General features: G+C 44.1%; 1 protein-coding gene across 2 annotated transcripts in view; it reads right to left on the bottom strand.

Moving 5' to 3' along the window:
• Positions 1–258: 258 nt before the first annotated feature.
• The window catches only part of TFCP2 (transcription factor CP2), a 38,339-nt gene continuing 23,020 nt past the window's right edge, over positions 259–15,577 (bottom strand). The window contains exons 5-15 of one of the 2 annotated variants that reach the window (XM_028721488.2): positions 14,540–14,646; positions 12,421–12,573; positions 10,282–10,392; positions 8,181–8,269; positions 6,962–7,010; positions 6,485–6,578; positions 5,796–5,886; positions 3,552–3,655; positions 2,917–3,059; positions 2,145–2,196; positions 259–1,861 (exon numbers count right to left, since the gene is read on the bottom strand). In XM_028721488.2, the coding sequence (XP_028577321.1) occupies positions 1,824–1,861; positions 2,145–2,196; positions 2,917–3,059; positions 3,552–3,655; positions 5,796–5,886; positions 6,485–6,578; positions 6,962–7,010; positions 8,181–8,269; positions 10,282–10,392; positions 12,421–12,573; positions 14,540–14,646 (1,031 nt within the window). In that variant the 3' untranslated portion in view covers positions 259–1,823. The remainder of the gene's footprint in view (positions 1,862–2,144; positions 2,197–2,916; positions 3,060–3,551; positions 3,656–5,795; positions 5,887–6,484; positions 6,579–6,961; positions 7,011–8,180; positions 8,270–10,281; positions 10,393–12,420; positions 12,574–14,539; positions 14,647–15,577) is intronic. The other variant, XM_028721489.2, reaches the window with a different exon arrangement.

Here is a 15,577-nt window from a genome sequence, read left to right as displayed (position 1 = left end):
TCAAATCCAAACTCTTCTTCTTCATCAAAACAGAGGCTACCAAAATGTGAACTTCTCTGGGTCACTTCAGATTTGGTTCCATCACTGTTTCCAGTCTTGAATAAGCATTCTGCTGAACCATACAAACTGTTGATTGTGAAGTCTTGGTATTTCTGAAAACAAACGAAACCTCAACTTTGGCCACCTACGATCCTGGAGGGGGCGCTATGTCATAGTTGTAAACTCCCAGCTCCGAAGACAACTGAGCCAGAGACTGACTGAAAACAGAATTGATCTTTATTGGCATATATATGATGAGACATAACATTTCTACTTAAAAGCTGTGGAGCCGCAACTGCCAAGGTTTTTCTTCTTCTTCATTGACTTTATTTCATTTGACCTTGACCGGACCCAGTTTCTTGCCTCCTTAAGAAGCAACCTACTAAACCTAATTGATTTAAATAAAAGTTCAGCACTTTTTGGTAAAAATACCAAGTCAAAATGATTTTAAAAACCCTCCAATAATCTGGTACTGAGAAAAATATGTAACTAGGTTTCATTTAATGAAATGAAAGTTATTTTTCCCACCTCTCCAACTTAGCTTAAGCACAGCTTACATCAGCTGCCAGCTCTACAGCCGATGCAGTGTCTATCAAGACTTGATTGTGCAACTGACATTGTGACGCACAAGGTTGCAGCTTCCAGAGAATTGCTGCTTTCTAGGGGGACTGGAAGGCTAAAGGAGAAGTGGTCTTTTCCTCTTCAGACAAGTTGTTCGCCTGTGATTTTCACAGCATCATCACTACAGTTGTAACAGTTTCCCATATTTTTCTCCGAAGCTCAAAAAATGCATCTTGGCATCCCATCCATGTCAGAAGGCTGAAGCCTTTACCCAAGAGGCTGGCTGCTGCCTGGGAAACGGACATGCAGGCCCTTCTGTCACCATGGAGCTTCCACAGGCTTTTCAAATAAGCACTATGGACTATTACTGCATGAGCTGTTTCTGGGATAATGTTATTATGGCCCTCCTGTGGGATTTCATTCAAAGGCAGCCATCATTTCTACATATTCCCCCCCCCCAAAAAAAAGCCAACACATTTTTTTAAAAAACACAATCTTTTTGCCTCTGTCTCAGTTCGTTGTGTTCCTTAACAGCTCAGGATAGCAATTCCTTCTTTTGCATTTGAAGTCTCTTCAGTTGCAGTGTATAGCAAAGCCATAGGCAACCCTATGGATCTCACGAGATAGGCGTTATTCCTAACTTACACTGGCAGAGAAGACAGCCACGTATCACTCACACATGGACAGCTGCACGCCCACAAACCTGTAACATGGTCCGAAGGTCAGAATCGGAACAAAGTCCCTACCCAACCGGCCAGCAAACCTGAAAGTCTCCTTGGCTCTACCAGCCAAATATGCCTCTGAGAGGCCTGAATAGCTGGGACCGGCTTTGAAAGAGGACCCTCAGAATAGATGCTCATTTGTCCAGGGATTCCCAGAGCATCCATCACAACCGGCCAAGCTGTCGCATATCAAAAATGTTGCAGTTGCCCACCCCACCCCCAATGTACATAATTGCAAATCCATCACTGGCCAGTCTGGCTGTTTCAAAAGGCAGTGGGTGCAGCCATGGCACTGAACTCTGAAGAAGCAGCCCCGTGCTTGCAAACTGGTGCCTACAGCATGCCAGCAATGGTACAGGTGGTTCACCTAACAGAAGGCAACATGCTGTGGAAGCAAGATGAGTTTCTGTTGCTCTTGTGGATTTCTGTCAGTGTGTCCAGGTGCCAAACAGGCAAATGAAGCTGTGTGCACGAGAGGAGATGCAACAAGTCCAAGTCCCTCTATTTTAAGATGATGTGATAACTATCATTGGTTTCAGCTGCAAAGAAAGCAAAGCGCCATGAGACTGGATGAACACAAGGAGTACAATCCCCCTGTCTGCCACCCCACGACAATTCATAATTTGCTTGGTTGTAAGTCGCTCTGGGTTGCCTTGGGCAGGATAAAGTGACTAAAAATTTAATAAATACAATGCACGACTATTATGGCATGCTGGTTTTGATACCCTATGGCGGGAAAGAATGGAGCGCTTAGGTTTTCCAGAGAAAAGGAAAAAGACTAGGGGATTGGGATAATAATGTGCACTTAAAAAAAATTGGTACCTTTCATTGTATCCAAGACAAAACATGATTCATCCTGAAAGTTCTGTATCATCTAAAATAGAAATGAAAAACCGAAGTTTTTAGGGCTCCAGGCATTACTCAAAAATAACTGCGAGTTCAAGCAATATGACCATCTGAATATTTCTCCTTCCTTTTAGCAATAGGGACTTCATTGAGAAAAGCAAGACTCCTAGAGCACAATAATGCTGTCTCCTCCAGCTCCTAGGAGGCTTAGTTTGGTCAGAATTGAGTATACACTTCCAGAGTTAATGCTAAATACATTACTTTGGTTAAATGAGCCACCATAGCCACTAGAGGACCATGAAAATTTGTGTCCAGGGCTTTTTAGACTCATCTGCCCATGTACTATCTCAAACCAAAGGGGCGCATTGGTTGCCAGGTGTGAAATATATTGGCATTATTTCCAGCTCTCCTACCCCACTAGTACCTACTTTGGTTTAACAGTATTTAACACACAGACAAACACACAGAGTATTTACTCAGCGGGGGTTTATTTTCCCCATTTAAGCATGCTATTTGCTGTTGTGTTTTTCAGTAAGTCAATGGACAATTAAGTAGAGCTGTATAAAAGTGCAACTTCTTGCTTGCTCAGTCTACTCTGAAACTACAGGTGACAGACCTCACACTGTATGGTGATGAGAGAAGACATCAAAAGTGGGGACACTTTTGGAAGCAGAGCTGAGCTTGCAATGATACTTTAAACTCCCAAATCTGTTCCCAGTGTTTCAGCAGACTACTGGGTCCCTCTTACCTCATCACTGATGAGCACGTGTATCCCTGTGGGACCCTGCTTGTAGATCTGGCTGATCTGTTGAGAGGAAATGCTGAAGAGCTGGGCAATTTTCTCTGTCAGTTCCACAGCTGTCAGTTCTTCCAAGTAGATGGCATGGTACACTGAAAAAGTAAGAACAGTTGTTGGCAAGGAGCACATTCTGTCAGGCAACAAGTTCAGCAGGAATTAGCCGTAGAGTAACCTATATTTAGAGTAGTGCTGTTTTCCCTTTATATATTTATAAAGGGAACCTCATCCTCCTAAGACTCCGAGGCAATCAACAACATATTCAGCTATACAGTATTCTCGGTAAGATTAAAAATAAATCCACACTCTTTTCTGCCCACTAAAGCTTGCTTGAGCAAGTCTCATAATCCACTTCTTCCAGCAGAATCTGCCGCCTAAGAAACACGTCATGGACATTTCCACGAGGCCTACAAGTTTATCATCATCAGGAGGGCACCAGAATGGGGAAGGCTGGACTGAAGATTGTACCCCTACTTATTTGGAGCTACCGCAGCATTTCCTGGAAGGGAAGTAAGTACTGCCATTGCAAGAGCCTGTGGGTCCATTAGCCAACAGAGGCACTTAGGTTTCTTTCCTGAAGTTCTCACCATAGAAAGTATTGTTGGCTGCATCCCCATCTTCATGCTTCTGCTGCTCCCTCAGTTGCTGCGACTCCTGGCAGACGTAGATGGTCAGTCTTGGCCGTACCATCCTTGGGAGAAAATAAGACATGAGCACTCCAGAGTTAACAGGGAATGTTTTAAGGACAGGGCCACGAAGAGTAAAGGAAAGAGAGGAATAATTTGATTAAGAAGCACTTCAACAGCACGCAGAAGTTGGTAAAACATTTCACAAGTATGCTTGGCAAATTCGGACATGTAGTGGGGGAAAGGCCATGTTACAGACCTCCTAGGTCTGTTCCAACTTCCCGCTGGTGGAGAATGCATGCCTGCTCCACTCCCATCAAAAAGCATAAAGGACCCCTGACCATTAGGTCCGGTCGTGACCGACTCTGGGGTTGCGACGCTCATCTCGCTTTACTGGCCGAGGGAGCCGGCGTACAGCTTCCGGGTCATGTGGCCAGCATGACAAAGCCGCTTCTGGCGAACCAGAGCAGCGCACGGAAACGCTGTTTACCTTCCCGCCGGAGCGGTACCCATTTATCTACTTGCACTTTGATGTGCTTTCGAACTGCTAGGTTGGCAGGAGCAGGGACCGAGCAATGGGAGCTCACCCCGTCGTGGGGATTCGAACCACTGACCTTCTGATCGGCAAGTCCTAGGCTCTGTGGTTTAACCCACAGCGCCACCTGCGTCCCATCAAAAAGCATAGGACCGTACAAAAACCCACAAAAGGGGGCAGGGAGGAAGAAGACAATTTCATCTATATTGTGCCCTGCTCCTCACTGGAATCAGAGATGTGCAGTGGAGATGGCACCATTTTTTCCAGTCTGTTGCAACCAGCCAGACCGCCCAATCCAGAGGGACTTTGCTTGGGGAAGTGAAACCCATGTATGCAGTTGCAGAAGGGTGGCTGAGGACGGATAGGCACTGAGCTGTCGTGCAGAGAGGCCTGTTGCAGTGCAGATAGCATTTTCTTCAATTGGGTAAAAAGAAAGAGTGGAGGTGGAGAAATAAAGAGAGGTGGGGTGCTGGTGAACAGGAAAGAGCATGTGCACTAAGAGGGGACAGAAAAGAGGAAAGAAGGTTCCACACAGGCTACATGGTACAGAAAGAAAAGGGAGCCAGAGAACACCTTAAAAATACACAAAATGTTTGCAGAAAGGGGAGCTTTTGCCTTAGCAGGGCAACTCTACATCTCACCTACTGCATCCCACCCCCAAACACTACTATCTGAACAATCAGAATTGGTCCATTAACTCCATGGTATGATTTGCTATTAGCACAGCACCTTTTGCTGACCTTTGCCAGGAGCCTAACTCTTGTGGATTTGGGAGCTGGCCAACATTTGCTTTCTTTACTTGAGGGACCAGCTAACAATCACTCAAGAAACAGCAGAGCATATTAAGCCCTCTCCAGCTCAAAGGGGCAGGAGGAAAGATCAGAATCAAACAATTGCATATCTATTTCACAAAGGAAATAATGAAGCGAGACTTATTTAATGAAGGAGCCACAGAAGTGCTCTCATCCATCCATATCCAAACCACCTTAAAAGGAAGCAAAGATGTTTCTAGTCGAGTTCCAGTCTTGTACTATGTGCAAGATATACTTCATATTCCTAGGTGCCCAAAAAACCAGGTATCTGCTTTGTGTCAGTTTGTCCTTAACGCATCTGATCTTATTACAGGATACGCCCCCCCCCCCCAGTGTCTGAAGTTCCCATCTGTCTTACTGAGGCATGAGTTGTATATTAAGGATGAGTCTGGTAGCCACAGGCAGCAAGAAATTGCAAGCATGAAAGGGGGTGGGTTGGGAGGAGGGATACAGTATGGTGCCTGTCCCACATCTAAGAACACAAATGGGACTGCCAGGGAAGGGAAAGTACAGATAAGAGCAACTAATATGGTCAGGGGACCAGAGCAGTTCTCCTAATGGGAAACATGGGGACTTTTTTGGTTTAGAAAAAAGATGAGTAAGGAGGGAACATGATTTAAATGTCTAAAACTGCATTGTATGCATACAGAGAAGCCTTTCTCTGAACCCAGGGTCATTCAATAGAGCTGAAAGGTGGGATATTCAGGGCAGACCAAAGGAAGCACTACATGCCACCTGGTTTTCAAGTGCCAAAATAAAATATAAAATACGGAAATCCTAAACTGGAAAAGCAGAAATTCCGCTGCACAGCACATTAAAAGCCCAAACCATTTAAAAGGAAGTCTAGATGATACATACCGTCCCTTCAAAGCATTGAAAAGTCTGATGCCATCTGCAGGACCACATATCTGGATGACATCTTCCCTGGTTAATTTCAATAAATCTGCCCCTAGGATTGAAAAAAAGAAAGGCAGTTGGGAGGTAGCAAACATAGGTTTCAACATAGAAGACTTCATATTTCCACACAAATCCTTCTACATAATACCACCTAATGAAAAAGACTTCTGAGTTTCATATTCAGTGAACACATATCCAGGGTATCTGCTGCTGCTTTTAAGCAGGGCTCTCATCACTGAGGAAGGAAAGAGGCCCTAGAAAGCCCACTTGCATATTGTTTTTTAAAGGATAAAGGAAGTGCATGATTCAGATAAATCTAGTGAGGTTTACATGGTGATGGATGTCATTACGCCTACACACACACACACACAACTTAAACAGTACACTTTAGTCCGTTCAAAGAGGCTAGAGCTGGTTTTGGCTTCAATTAGCAGTGGCAAACTGCAAAGAGGTGTTCCTATTGTCATGGTGGCAGGGGGAAAAGGACAGAATAGAAGATCCACAGGTCAAAGAGCTCACAACCCCCAGAAGATGTTTCTAAGAAGCTTGCTTGAGAGCAGAATAAATTGTCTGAGGAATCAACAAGAAAGTTGATGGATTCCAAATGCCCCTTGTGTCGTCGCAGAGCGGGGAGAGGCTTTTGCCACTACCTGAGAAGTTGGTGAAAAGCCGTGTGAAAGTTGAGAAGCGGTTCCGGATCAGCCACTGCTGAGCTTCCTGAGGTGTGGATGTCTGCAGGAGGTTCTATGATAGAGGGAGGGAAACCTGATGCATTCTTTGCAAGAGCAGCACAGACAACTTACACGACTTGCAGCTTGTCACCTACAGTCTTTTGCACCCACAGTAGGTCATTCGTTACTCCTTATTAATTCAGTTTCTGGCCCAGCCCTCATCAGTTTCCTGATCCTAAGGCAGCTTACGATATAATGTCAATAGTGTAAGACAAACAGAATAAAATAAAAAGTAACACAGTGCAAATATGCAAGATGACCTAATACAACAGATTGAAAGAACTACTTTCTCACAGCTAGCCACACATTCAGTCCCCTGAAGTGTTAGCCTGCTAACTCAAGAGACAACCCCACTGACATTAGAGGAATGAAACACAAAATATGAATGAGACTTACATCTGTAATGGGAGCAGGAGGTTCAGGCTGGTGATTTGGAGACCCATTTCTATTTTTAAAATAAGAAATGAAGAAGGAAGTTGGTATTTGCTTTCCTCTGCTTGTCTTCAAACCAGCTGTGATTTGAATTGTTCCTCTAGCACAGGGGTGTCCAACAGGTAGATCGTGATCTACTGGTAGAACACTGGACGTCTGTGGTAGATCACTGGCTCCCCCCAAAGAAGCTGAACAACTGTGGCTCTCCTAAAAAAAGCTCAACATTTTACCTCCTCCCTGAAAAAACTCAACAACTTTGACCCAAACCCCCAAAAAGGGGGTAGATCACTGCCAGTTTGTGAGTAGATTGCAGTCTCTTGAGAGCTGACCACCCCTGCTCTAGTCCACACAAAGGGCTTGTGTGGACTCAGCAAAGCCTGTCTTTTAACCATGGTGAAGGGGACCAGAGACAGGCCAAGGGACCCTGCAGTTCTCCTCCACTAAATTAACTTTGGATCCACTTTTAAGATGGAAGCCATGTTAGGGTTAAAAATAGTTGAAGGTGATGGAGATGCAACCCTTAAATCAGGGTGGCTTGCTTTGGTTTTTCATAGATTTGGAAAGGGACCTTGTAGGTAATCTAATCCAACCCCCTGCTTAGTGCATAACAGCTACAGCATGCAATGGGGAACCTTTGGCCCTCCAGATGTTGCCACTGGCCATGCTTACTGGGGCTGATGGGAGATGATGATGATGATGATGATGATATTTATACCCTGCCCATCTGGCTGGGTTCCCCCAGCCACTCTGGGCAGCTTACAACATATACAAAACATAATAAAACATCAAGCATTTCCAGCACCTAGAGGGCCAAAGCTGATCTATAGCTATAGCATGCTCAGCCTTTGCTGGCCAGCGAATGGAGAAAGGGAAGGTGGAATTTGTACTCAAGAGGAAGGAGGAATGCAGGGGTGTTCAGAAGAGGGGTTGAAGCTCTTTGCCTTTCTACAAAGCAGTACAGCAGGAGAGAGAGAGAATTAGCAATCTCCCTTTCTTGTCACAGTTTTGTCAGAAGCCACTTCCCCCCTATTTTAACATGAAAAGGCACAAGATGAAAACATGTCATTAATTTGCTCTGTCAACTTGCAATCCTACAGGCTACCGATGCAGGTAAGCGACCAAAAATGTATTAGGAAAGGTAAATGGGCAAAAGCCGGGGGAAAAATTCAATGTCCAGACTTACCCTTCGCTAATGGAGAAACTGCTGTGGGAGCTGCTGAAGCCTGGGGATGGCACGTTATTGACATATGTGATCTCAGGCCATGGAGAACACTGGAAGAGAAAAACCAATGGTGAGATATTCACAAGCATTGTGGTCCCGAACCTCAAAACTGCTTCCTGTGGAAGAAAGCATGCGTGCCATGTATTTCCTGTAGCATGTCAAGGATTTTAGCCTCTGTGCGTGTGGAAAATCACCTGGAAACATGTAAGAACATGTGGAAGAGATGTCTCAGCCAGCTAAAATACACTAGAGCAAATCTTTCAGTAGTGAGTGGGTAGGACACAAGAAATCCATCCTTCTTTCTTTCTTTCTCCATGTGTCAAATAAAGTAAAACCTCCATTTCCTTTACTGCTTCAGTCCTTGATAAGCCAAAAAAAAAAAAAAAAAAGCATACCTTGTTTCTTTGAGCACAACTGTAAGTGTTTACATAGTGTAGTTGTTTATTCTAGGTTGAAGCCACAACACACACACAGCCCTGACTAAAATGATTGTTTCTTGAATGCTACAGGAGACAATGTTTATTCAGAAAATTAGTCAAATGTTAAAGCTCACTGCTCCTCTATAATCCTAGCCATTCGTGAGGGATTAAGAAGAACCCAACTGAATTTGTTTTGTTTGTATGAAGATCATACATTTGAAGCTGCTATATTTGGAAGAACAACCTTTGCAGCTAGAGTCACATACTGTATGAGTTGGGATGATTTAAAAGTGGTATTTTTCCAACACACTTTCAACTCATCCTTACTCATGGTGCATGGATTCATATCCATTAGTGACTTGGAGCCATGAGGTCAGGTGTGTAACAAAAACCTTGCTCGTGTGGTGCTTCATATACCGTATTTTTCGCTCCATAAGACGCACCTGACCATTAGACACACCGAGTTTTTAAAAGGTGAACGAAAGAAAATTTTTTTTTTAAAGGGAGCGCCGAGCAGAGCCTGTATGCATCCCAGGCTCTGCTCGGCGCTCCCTTTCACGAGTCGCGTGTGTGTGGCGCTTGCAGGCTTTTCCCCAGGAGGGAGAAGGGCAGCCCGTCACTGAAAATCCCCCAAGAGTCGCACACATGCTCCACGTGGCTAGTGAAAGGGAGTGCGGCTCTTTGGGACTTTCCCAGGAGGTGGGGGAAGGGACTGAGGGGCTGCCCTCTGTCCCTTCCCCCACCTCCCACAAAAGCCCCCAATAGCCGCGCGCTTTAAAGGGTGCGCGGCTCCTGCGGGCTTTTCTCCCTGCGGAGGCTTTGCGCGAAGCTAGAACAGCTATGGGGAGTGCTGCGCAGGGCTCCCTCTAGCTGTTCTGGCTTTGGGATAGCCCATGAAGCCTCCGCAGGGCACGGGAATGAAGGCTCCCCATGCCCTGCGGAGGCTTTGTGCGGCTAAGCCAGAAACTAGAACAGCTAGAGGGAGCACTGCGCAGCTCTCCCTCTAGCTGTTCTGGCTTCTGGGATAGCCGTGCAGCCTGCATTCGCTCCATAAGACGCACACACATTTCCCCTTACTTTTTAGGAGGGAAAAAGTGTGTCTTATAGAGTGAAAAATACGGTACTTGTCAGGTTAAAAGTGAATTGCTGGTATTTACACATGTAACACCTGCACATCAGGGATTGATGGCCTGGAGCATGTTGCAGCAGTGTCAACGTTACATGCACAGCTGCCACCCACTTTTATTTATTTGTGACATCGACCACACAGAAACCCATAGAGCTGCAGCTTTGGTTTCGTTGCTGTTTAACAAACGTGTCCAGAATCATGTGCCAGAGGCCACAGGACCAGGAACAGAAACTATTCCAAGGTATTAGAGCATACTCTTGCGTTGTTAGGCACTTCCTGGACAAACAATGGCTCTGAGAAAGTGTCCATTACTTTGGCCAGACAACGCCATTCAATCACACCTTTGCCACGTCTTGTACCTTGGTGCAAACATTCTAGCACTTGGGTTTCCGAGTGAACTTTTGCAAGCATATTACCTGTAAGTAAGCCAGCCCACCCACCCGCACCAGCCTTTTAAATGGCTTTGTTCAAAAACAGAGGTTCTAGATACTACGACTCACACTGCGTGCCTTACCTCTGTAAGTATTGTAGTCTCATATGAAGGCTGATACTTTTCCTTCTCATGAGGTGTTCGCTTCTCCATTTTCTCTCTGTCTGTCTTTTGCTTTCTGTCGGCTCCTTTGGGCTGGAAACCAACATGTTAGTGAAACCAGAACATGGGATGTAGGGAAAGGAAGCACTAAGCCAAAGTTTTTTTCAGCTGATAAGGACAGCACTAGGTTTATGTGTGAGTGTGTAATACATACATGCACACACAGTAATACATTTATGTGTACAAATGAAATGTTTCTCAGTGATCCTGGCAAGGGAACTAGACTGGCAACAGACCCCTAAAGAGAAAAGTGAGCTGGTGGATGGGAGATACTCATTTCCCCTACAAGAGCTTAAAAGTTCATTCTGGAAATACATGCAAACATGAAAAACCTGTTCTGCTGCTCCTCTTGCACTTTGAATTCTCTTGCTGAAGCCCTGCAGATTTTTATCTAGCTAAAACACCTATAAATCTGCCCAAATACCTATAGGTAGCAGTAATCAGAAGTGCTCACTTTGGACAGGGATTATATACAAAAGCCTCGCTTTCCTGTATCCTCAAAGTTACTTGTGCTGTTCTGAGGGACTCTGGGCCAAACTAGATGTTATGGCTGTAGTCTTATTGTGGCATCTGTTCCGTTACATATAAAAACATGTAAGAAAATGAGGGGCAGCCCACCTTCAGGAAATTGTATCTTCACCTAAGCTCCAATATTAGAAGTGAATGTACAGAGAGAAGCTTTGGTCGAGGGGAGTGGGGGAAGAGGCTACAAAAAATGGTTGACATGGTATGGAGTTCACCTCCCCTAATAGGCACATAAAGCTTTTGCTCTGAAACAACATGTCCCCCTGCCCCCACAAAAAATGTTTCTGTGTGATTGAATGAGAGACAGACTTGGATTTAAAGGAAAATGCATTTGCCACTTTCATTGGAATTTCAAAATGGACTGAAGCCCTTTCCAGAGTTTCTAAAACAAGGAAGCATGGCAACTTTTCTTGTAGGAAATAATCACATACTGCACACGTTTTAGGCTAATTCCACACATTTATTATCTGTAAGTTGGAGCTCTTGTATCACATGCCAATGGGAACTTTTGAGGGAGAGGAGATAAAAGGTTGATGTTGGCAAGAGTTCCCCTGCCTCTACGGTGATTTTTGGCTCAGCTTTTCCTGGAGTAAATAAGTTTTCTACAGGATGACCTGGTCAATCAGCTAGGCCCTAAAACATCCACATCAGCAACTGCTCCAATCCAACACATTAATATTGGCTCCAATGCAATTTCACATGCTTTAAAGAAAAGTAGTGTACTAAACAGTTTTTAAGTGCATTTCTAATACTGTGCACTGTGCATATGCAGGCATAAACTGCGGTTTTAGTTTCCCCAAACATTCCTCTACTACTAAGTCCTCATCAAGGCCTGTTTATTCCTGAATAGCTCCCTTCAGAAATATCCAGTGCTATTTTGCCTCGGGTAAGCACAATAATATAACTGATGTATATCACCAATATCTTAATGCTAGGTCTCAATGGGCCCATTGAACAAAAAAGGAGGAGGATATGCCTGTTGCCTATGAAGACAAGACTATGTCCTCCCCAGAGACCTACTTAGAGAATACATTCTCTGTGGCAGCCCCTAAGTTTTGGGTTTCCCTTCCACAGAGGTGCATCTGGCAGCTTCATGATACAACTTTCGGTGAATGCTATAAAGGCACCTCTTAACTCTGATCTGTTTTCAGGACACACCCTATTCTGGGGACTGTAATTTGTCTTTCAAATCAATATTTTTACCCATGAAGGAAATACAGAGCTTAGTAGTTGTTCAGAAAGGAAAGGAAAATATCAGCTGATGGTTGCAGTATTAGACATTCCAGTAGAGGCAACCAAATGGAGATGTCTCATCATAAAGTTACATGTGTCAATTATAATGTGTCTTAACTGTGTTTAATACTGAATTTTAAATTGTTGTAACCTGCCTGGGACCAGCTGGTGAAAGGCTGCAGGTGGTAAGGATACTAATAGATTCCCCAACATCAAAGTTCTTCTAAGAAAGTCAGGTTTTAGTTCACAATTTGATTAACGGGGCGGGTGGTATGCACTGGATGGATTAAAAGACACACATACCTTGAAGACTTTGATCTGGCAGCTGGCAGAATGCAAGTGCTCAGTGTATTCCCCATTTTCATTCTCCTTAAAAGTGTCAATCTGGACTCGGAATGGCACACCCTTCTCGCCACCATGCTTCCTCATAGTGAACTCTGTACTGATGCAGTGCACCTGTGAAGAGAAACAGACACAGGGATGCTCCAGGATGCAAGCTTGCTGCTTGTACAACAAAGGTGCACACGAACAGTTTAACCATTACTCCAGGAAAGTGATAGCGTAGGATACCAGCTAGTCTGGGGACTCCATTTCCCACAGCAAACAAAGCTCTTGAGCACAGGAAGGAGTACATCCTGCTCTCTGGCTTTTAATCAAACCGGGGGCAGGGGGCATCAGCAGCCAGGCCAGAAGAAGGAACGAAATGATATTGTGCTCTGCAATTCAGCACAATTGAAACCTGTAATTTCTCTACAGAAGTACGCATGCAAGAAAGAGATAACTTATCAATGGAAAATGCTAGCAGAGGACAATAGGGATTATGGATCGGTCTGTGGGACCCTAGAATATGGAGAAAACCAAAGATTGCTTTTCAAATTATATTCCAAGGTTTATGTTTGCTCCCAAGTTATCTCTCAGCAAGATCTGTAAACTGCAATCACACCCAGCAGGCATTTCCTACTCAGGGCTGATCTCTTAGACTGGGAGCACATGGCAGAGCCCCTCCCTCTTCCCCCTTGGGTGTATGCTCTCCTCTTCTGAGCAACAACTGCATCAAGTTGAACTAACTGCAGTGAGAAGCTACCTGCTAACCACAGCTTACAGTGAAAGGGGAAGAGAATTTGATCAGAAGTGAAGAGCCCAAGGAGGAAGGATATTTTCCCAGTATCGTAATGTTTTTTGATCTTGTAATCATAGTTAAACCTGCACCAAGCCCACAGAGCTGAAAAGGCATGTTGTGGGGTCCAAGGAAAACAGCCTGGGTTATTTTCCTTTTCCTAGATGCCCTTAATACTTGAATAGGCTAATGCTTCCACTCAGTACAACTGAAAGTCTTATTCTGAAGGGAGAAAATATGGCTTAACGTAAGAGGCAGCCAATACACTCCATATGCTGTTGAACTCCAACTGCCATCAGCCCCAGCCAGAATGGCCAATGGTCAAGGGAGCTGTAGTCCCAACAACATCCAGAGGACATTACACTGTGTACCCCTGGATTACCAGCAAACATTATTTTTCAAAATCAAAACCAGGCAGTGCTGTCCAGAATGGACTGAATACACACCATTTATTCCTAATGGACTTTGCAGGTGACCTTCAGCGCTTCACAGGTTTGGCACCATGCCTCTAAAAGTGACCTGCCTCAACAAGCCACAAGGATTAGTGAAATCGTAATATTGACCTAATCCTCCAACAGGCAGAGATCAAATAAAAAAATCCCTAGAAATAGGTGTTGAATGTGTGGCCTCATTCTGGTTGACTCATCGTCCTAGGAGGGGTCTGCTCCCTTTCGACTTTGCCAGCATTTGTCCTGCCCCCACCACAGTTGAAGTGAACAGAAACCAAATTAAAGCCAGTTATCAGAATCCTTCCCTGGCACCTCAGTGTTCAACACCCTCGCAGCAGTGAAATGAATGGTAGCTTTCCCCGTCAGCTTTGCCAGTCAGAATTCCACTTTGTTCTTGTCAAGGGCAATTAGCATTACTCTTTAGTTCAAGGGTTCTCAAAGTTCATTATAGTGAGCCTCCCAAGTAGAGATTACAATTTGTTGAGCCATCTCAGTTGTAACTAAGACAGACAGCTTCTCATCAGCATTCACCGGAGCTGAAAGAATCCTCAGGTACCCATGAACTGACTTTTTTTCACTGTCTCTGTGCTGACACTTAAAACAATGTCAATTGAAATCTGAGCCTGGCAGCTATGAATTTGTAATGGTACTCAGTGGTTCACCCTGCAGAAGAATAGGACTGCTCTTTTATTCCTCTAATATATGAATTTGGAAGAGGAACAGGGTGATTGTATCAGGTATATGGCGGTAGAGATCCATCAAAACTGATGGCAGCAAATCTCAAAGCTATCTTGCTTGCTACAGACCTAACCAGAGAGAACAGTTAAGAAACACCTCCCATGTAGTATTGATTTACCTGAATAAATACAGAAGTCCTCTTTGAAGGATCCCACAGAAACTCTACAGTATTCAATTGCGTGGGGTTTGCCCTGGGATCGATTATACCCACGGACATTGGAATATCTGCAGAAGAGAAAAGCCCAACCCTTTAGAACGAGGCTAGGAGAGGCATGGCAAGTCCACCAAAATTTTAAGGGACTTATGTAGTAAATAATGCACCAAGAGCTTAGAAGACTGGGTAATTTAGAGTACAGTCTGAAGGCACACAATGCACCGACATCATTGAATCTAAGCAAACTTTGGTCTGGTCAGTCCCTATGTGGGAGACCAACTGTTAATCCCATGTATTCTACCTTGAGTTCCAGGATGGAAGACAGGATGTTAATTAATTAAGGTAAAAATCTAGGTACCAGCATGCCTGTTACAGTATAAAACTGAGGCACTATCTATGTAAGCTGCTTCTGGACTGCCCTGCTAACCTATTTCAGGAAAATTTAGGAATTCAGAACGACAGGCTAATGCATACTTTGCTGGTATCTTCTCTCTCACGCATCATGGATGCTGGTTTATATTAAGGATGTATGATCTGTATTATTTTATTAATATTATTGCTACATGTTTGTCATGGCCTTCAGCTAGAACAATAAACTGATGAACTGATGAAGCATATTCCTGCATTGCAAAGGGTTGGATTAGAAGACCCTCTAGGAACCTAGCAACTCTAAAATTCTATGATTCTAAGCAGAAACCAAATTATATACCAAGAAAAGCAGAATTCTGAAACCTATAAATTATGCAAATTTTTGTTATTCACTTTGTTTAGTTGCGAGGAGATTCAGGCTATTGAAACCTCTTGTATTGAGCACTGGAAGTGCCACCTAATATCTGCCTGCTTTTGAGATCCACATACTTTCAAACCTATGTTTCCAGCTATAAATAACAACAATTTCTTTCTGTCAAAAGAGAGAGCTAGCTCAGGCTCTGCATACCCAATTCCACATTTGCAGGGATTACAAAAAACCTCATAAACTGCATGAATCGACAAGAAAAAGAA

This window comes from Podarcis muralis, chromosome 2 (genome assembly GCF_964188315.1).
Source record: "Podarcis muralis chromosome 2, rPodMur119.hap1.1, whole genome shotgun sequence".
NCBI classification, from domain to species: domain Eukaryota; kingdom Metazoa; phylum Chordata; class Lepidosauria; order Squamata; family Lacertidae; genus Podarcis; species Podarcis muralis.
The sequence above is the reverse complement of the archived record's forward strand: the minus strand, read 5'-3'. Positions and strand labels throughout refer to the sequence as shown.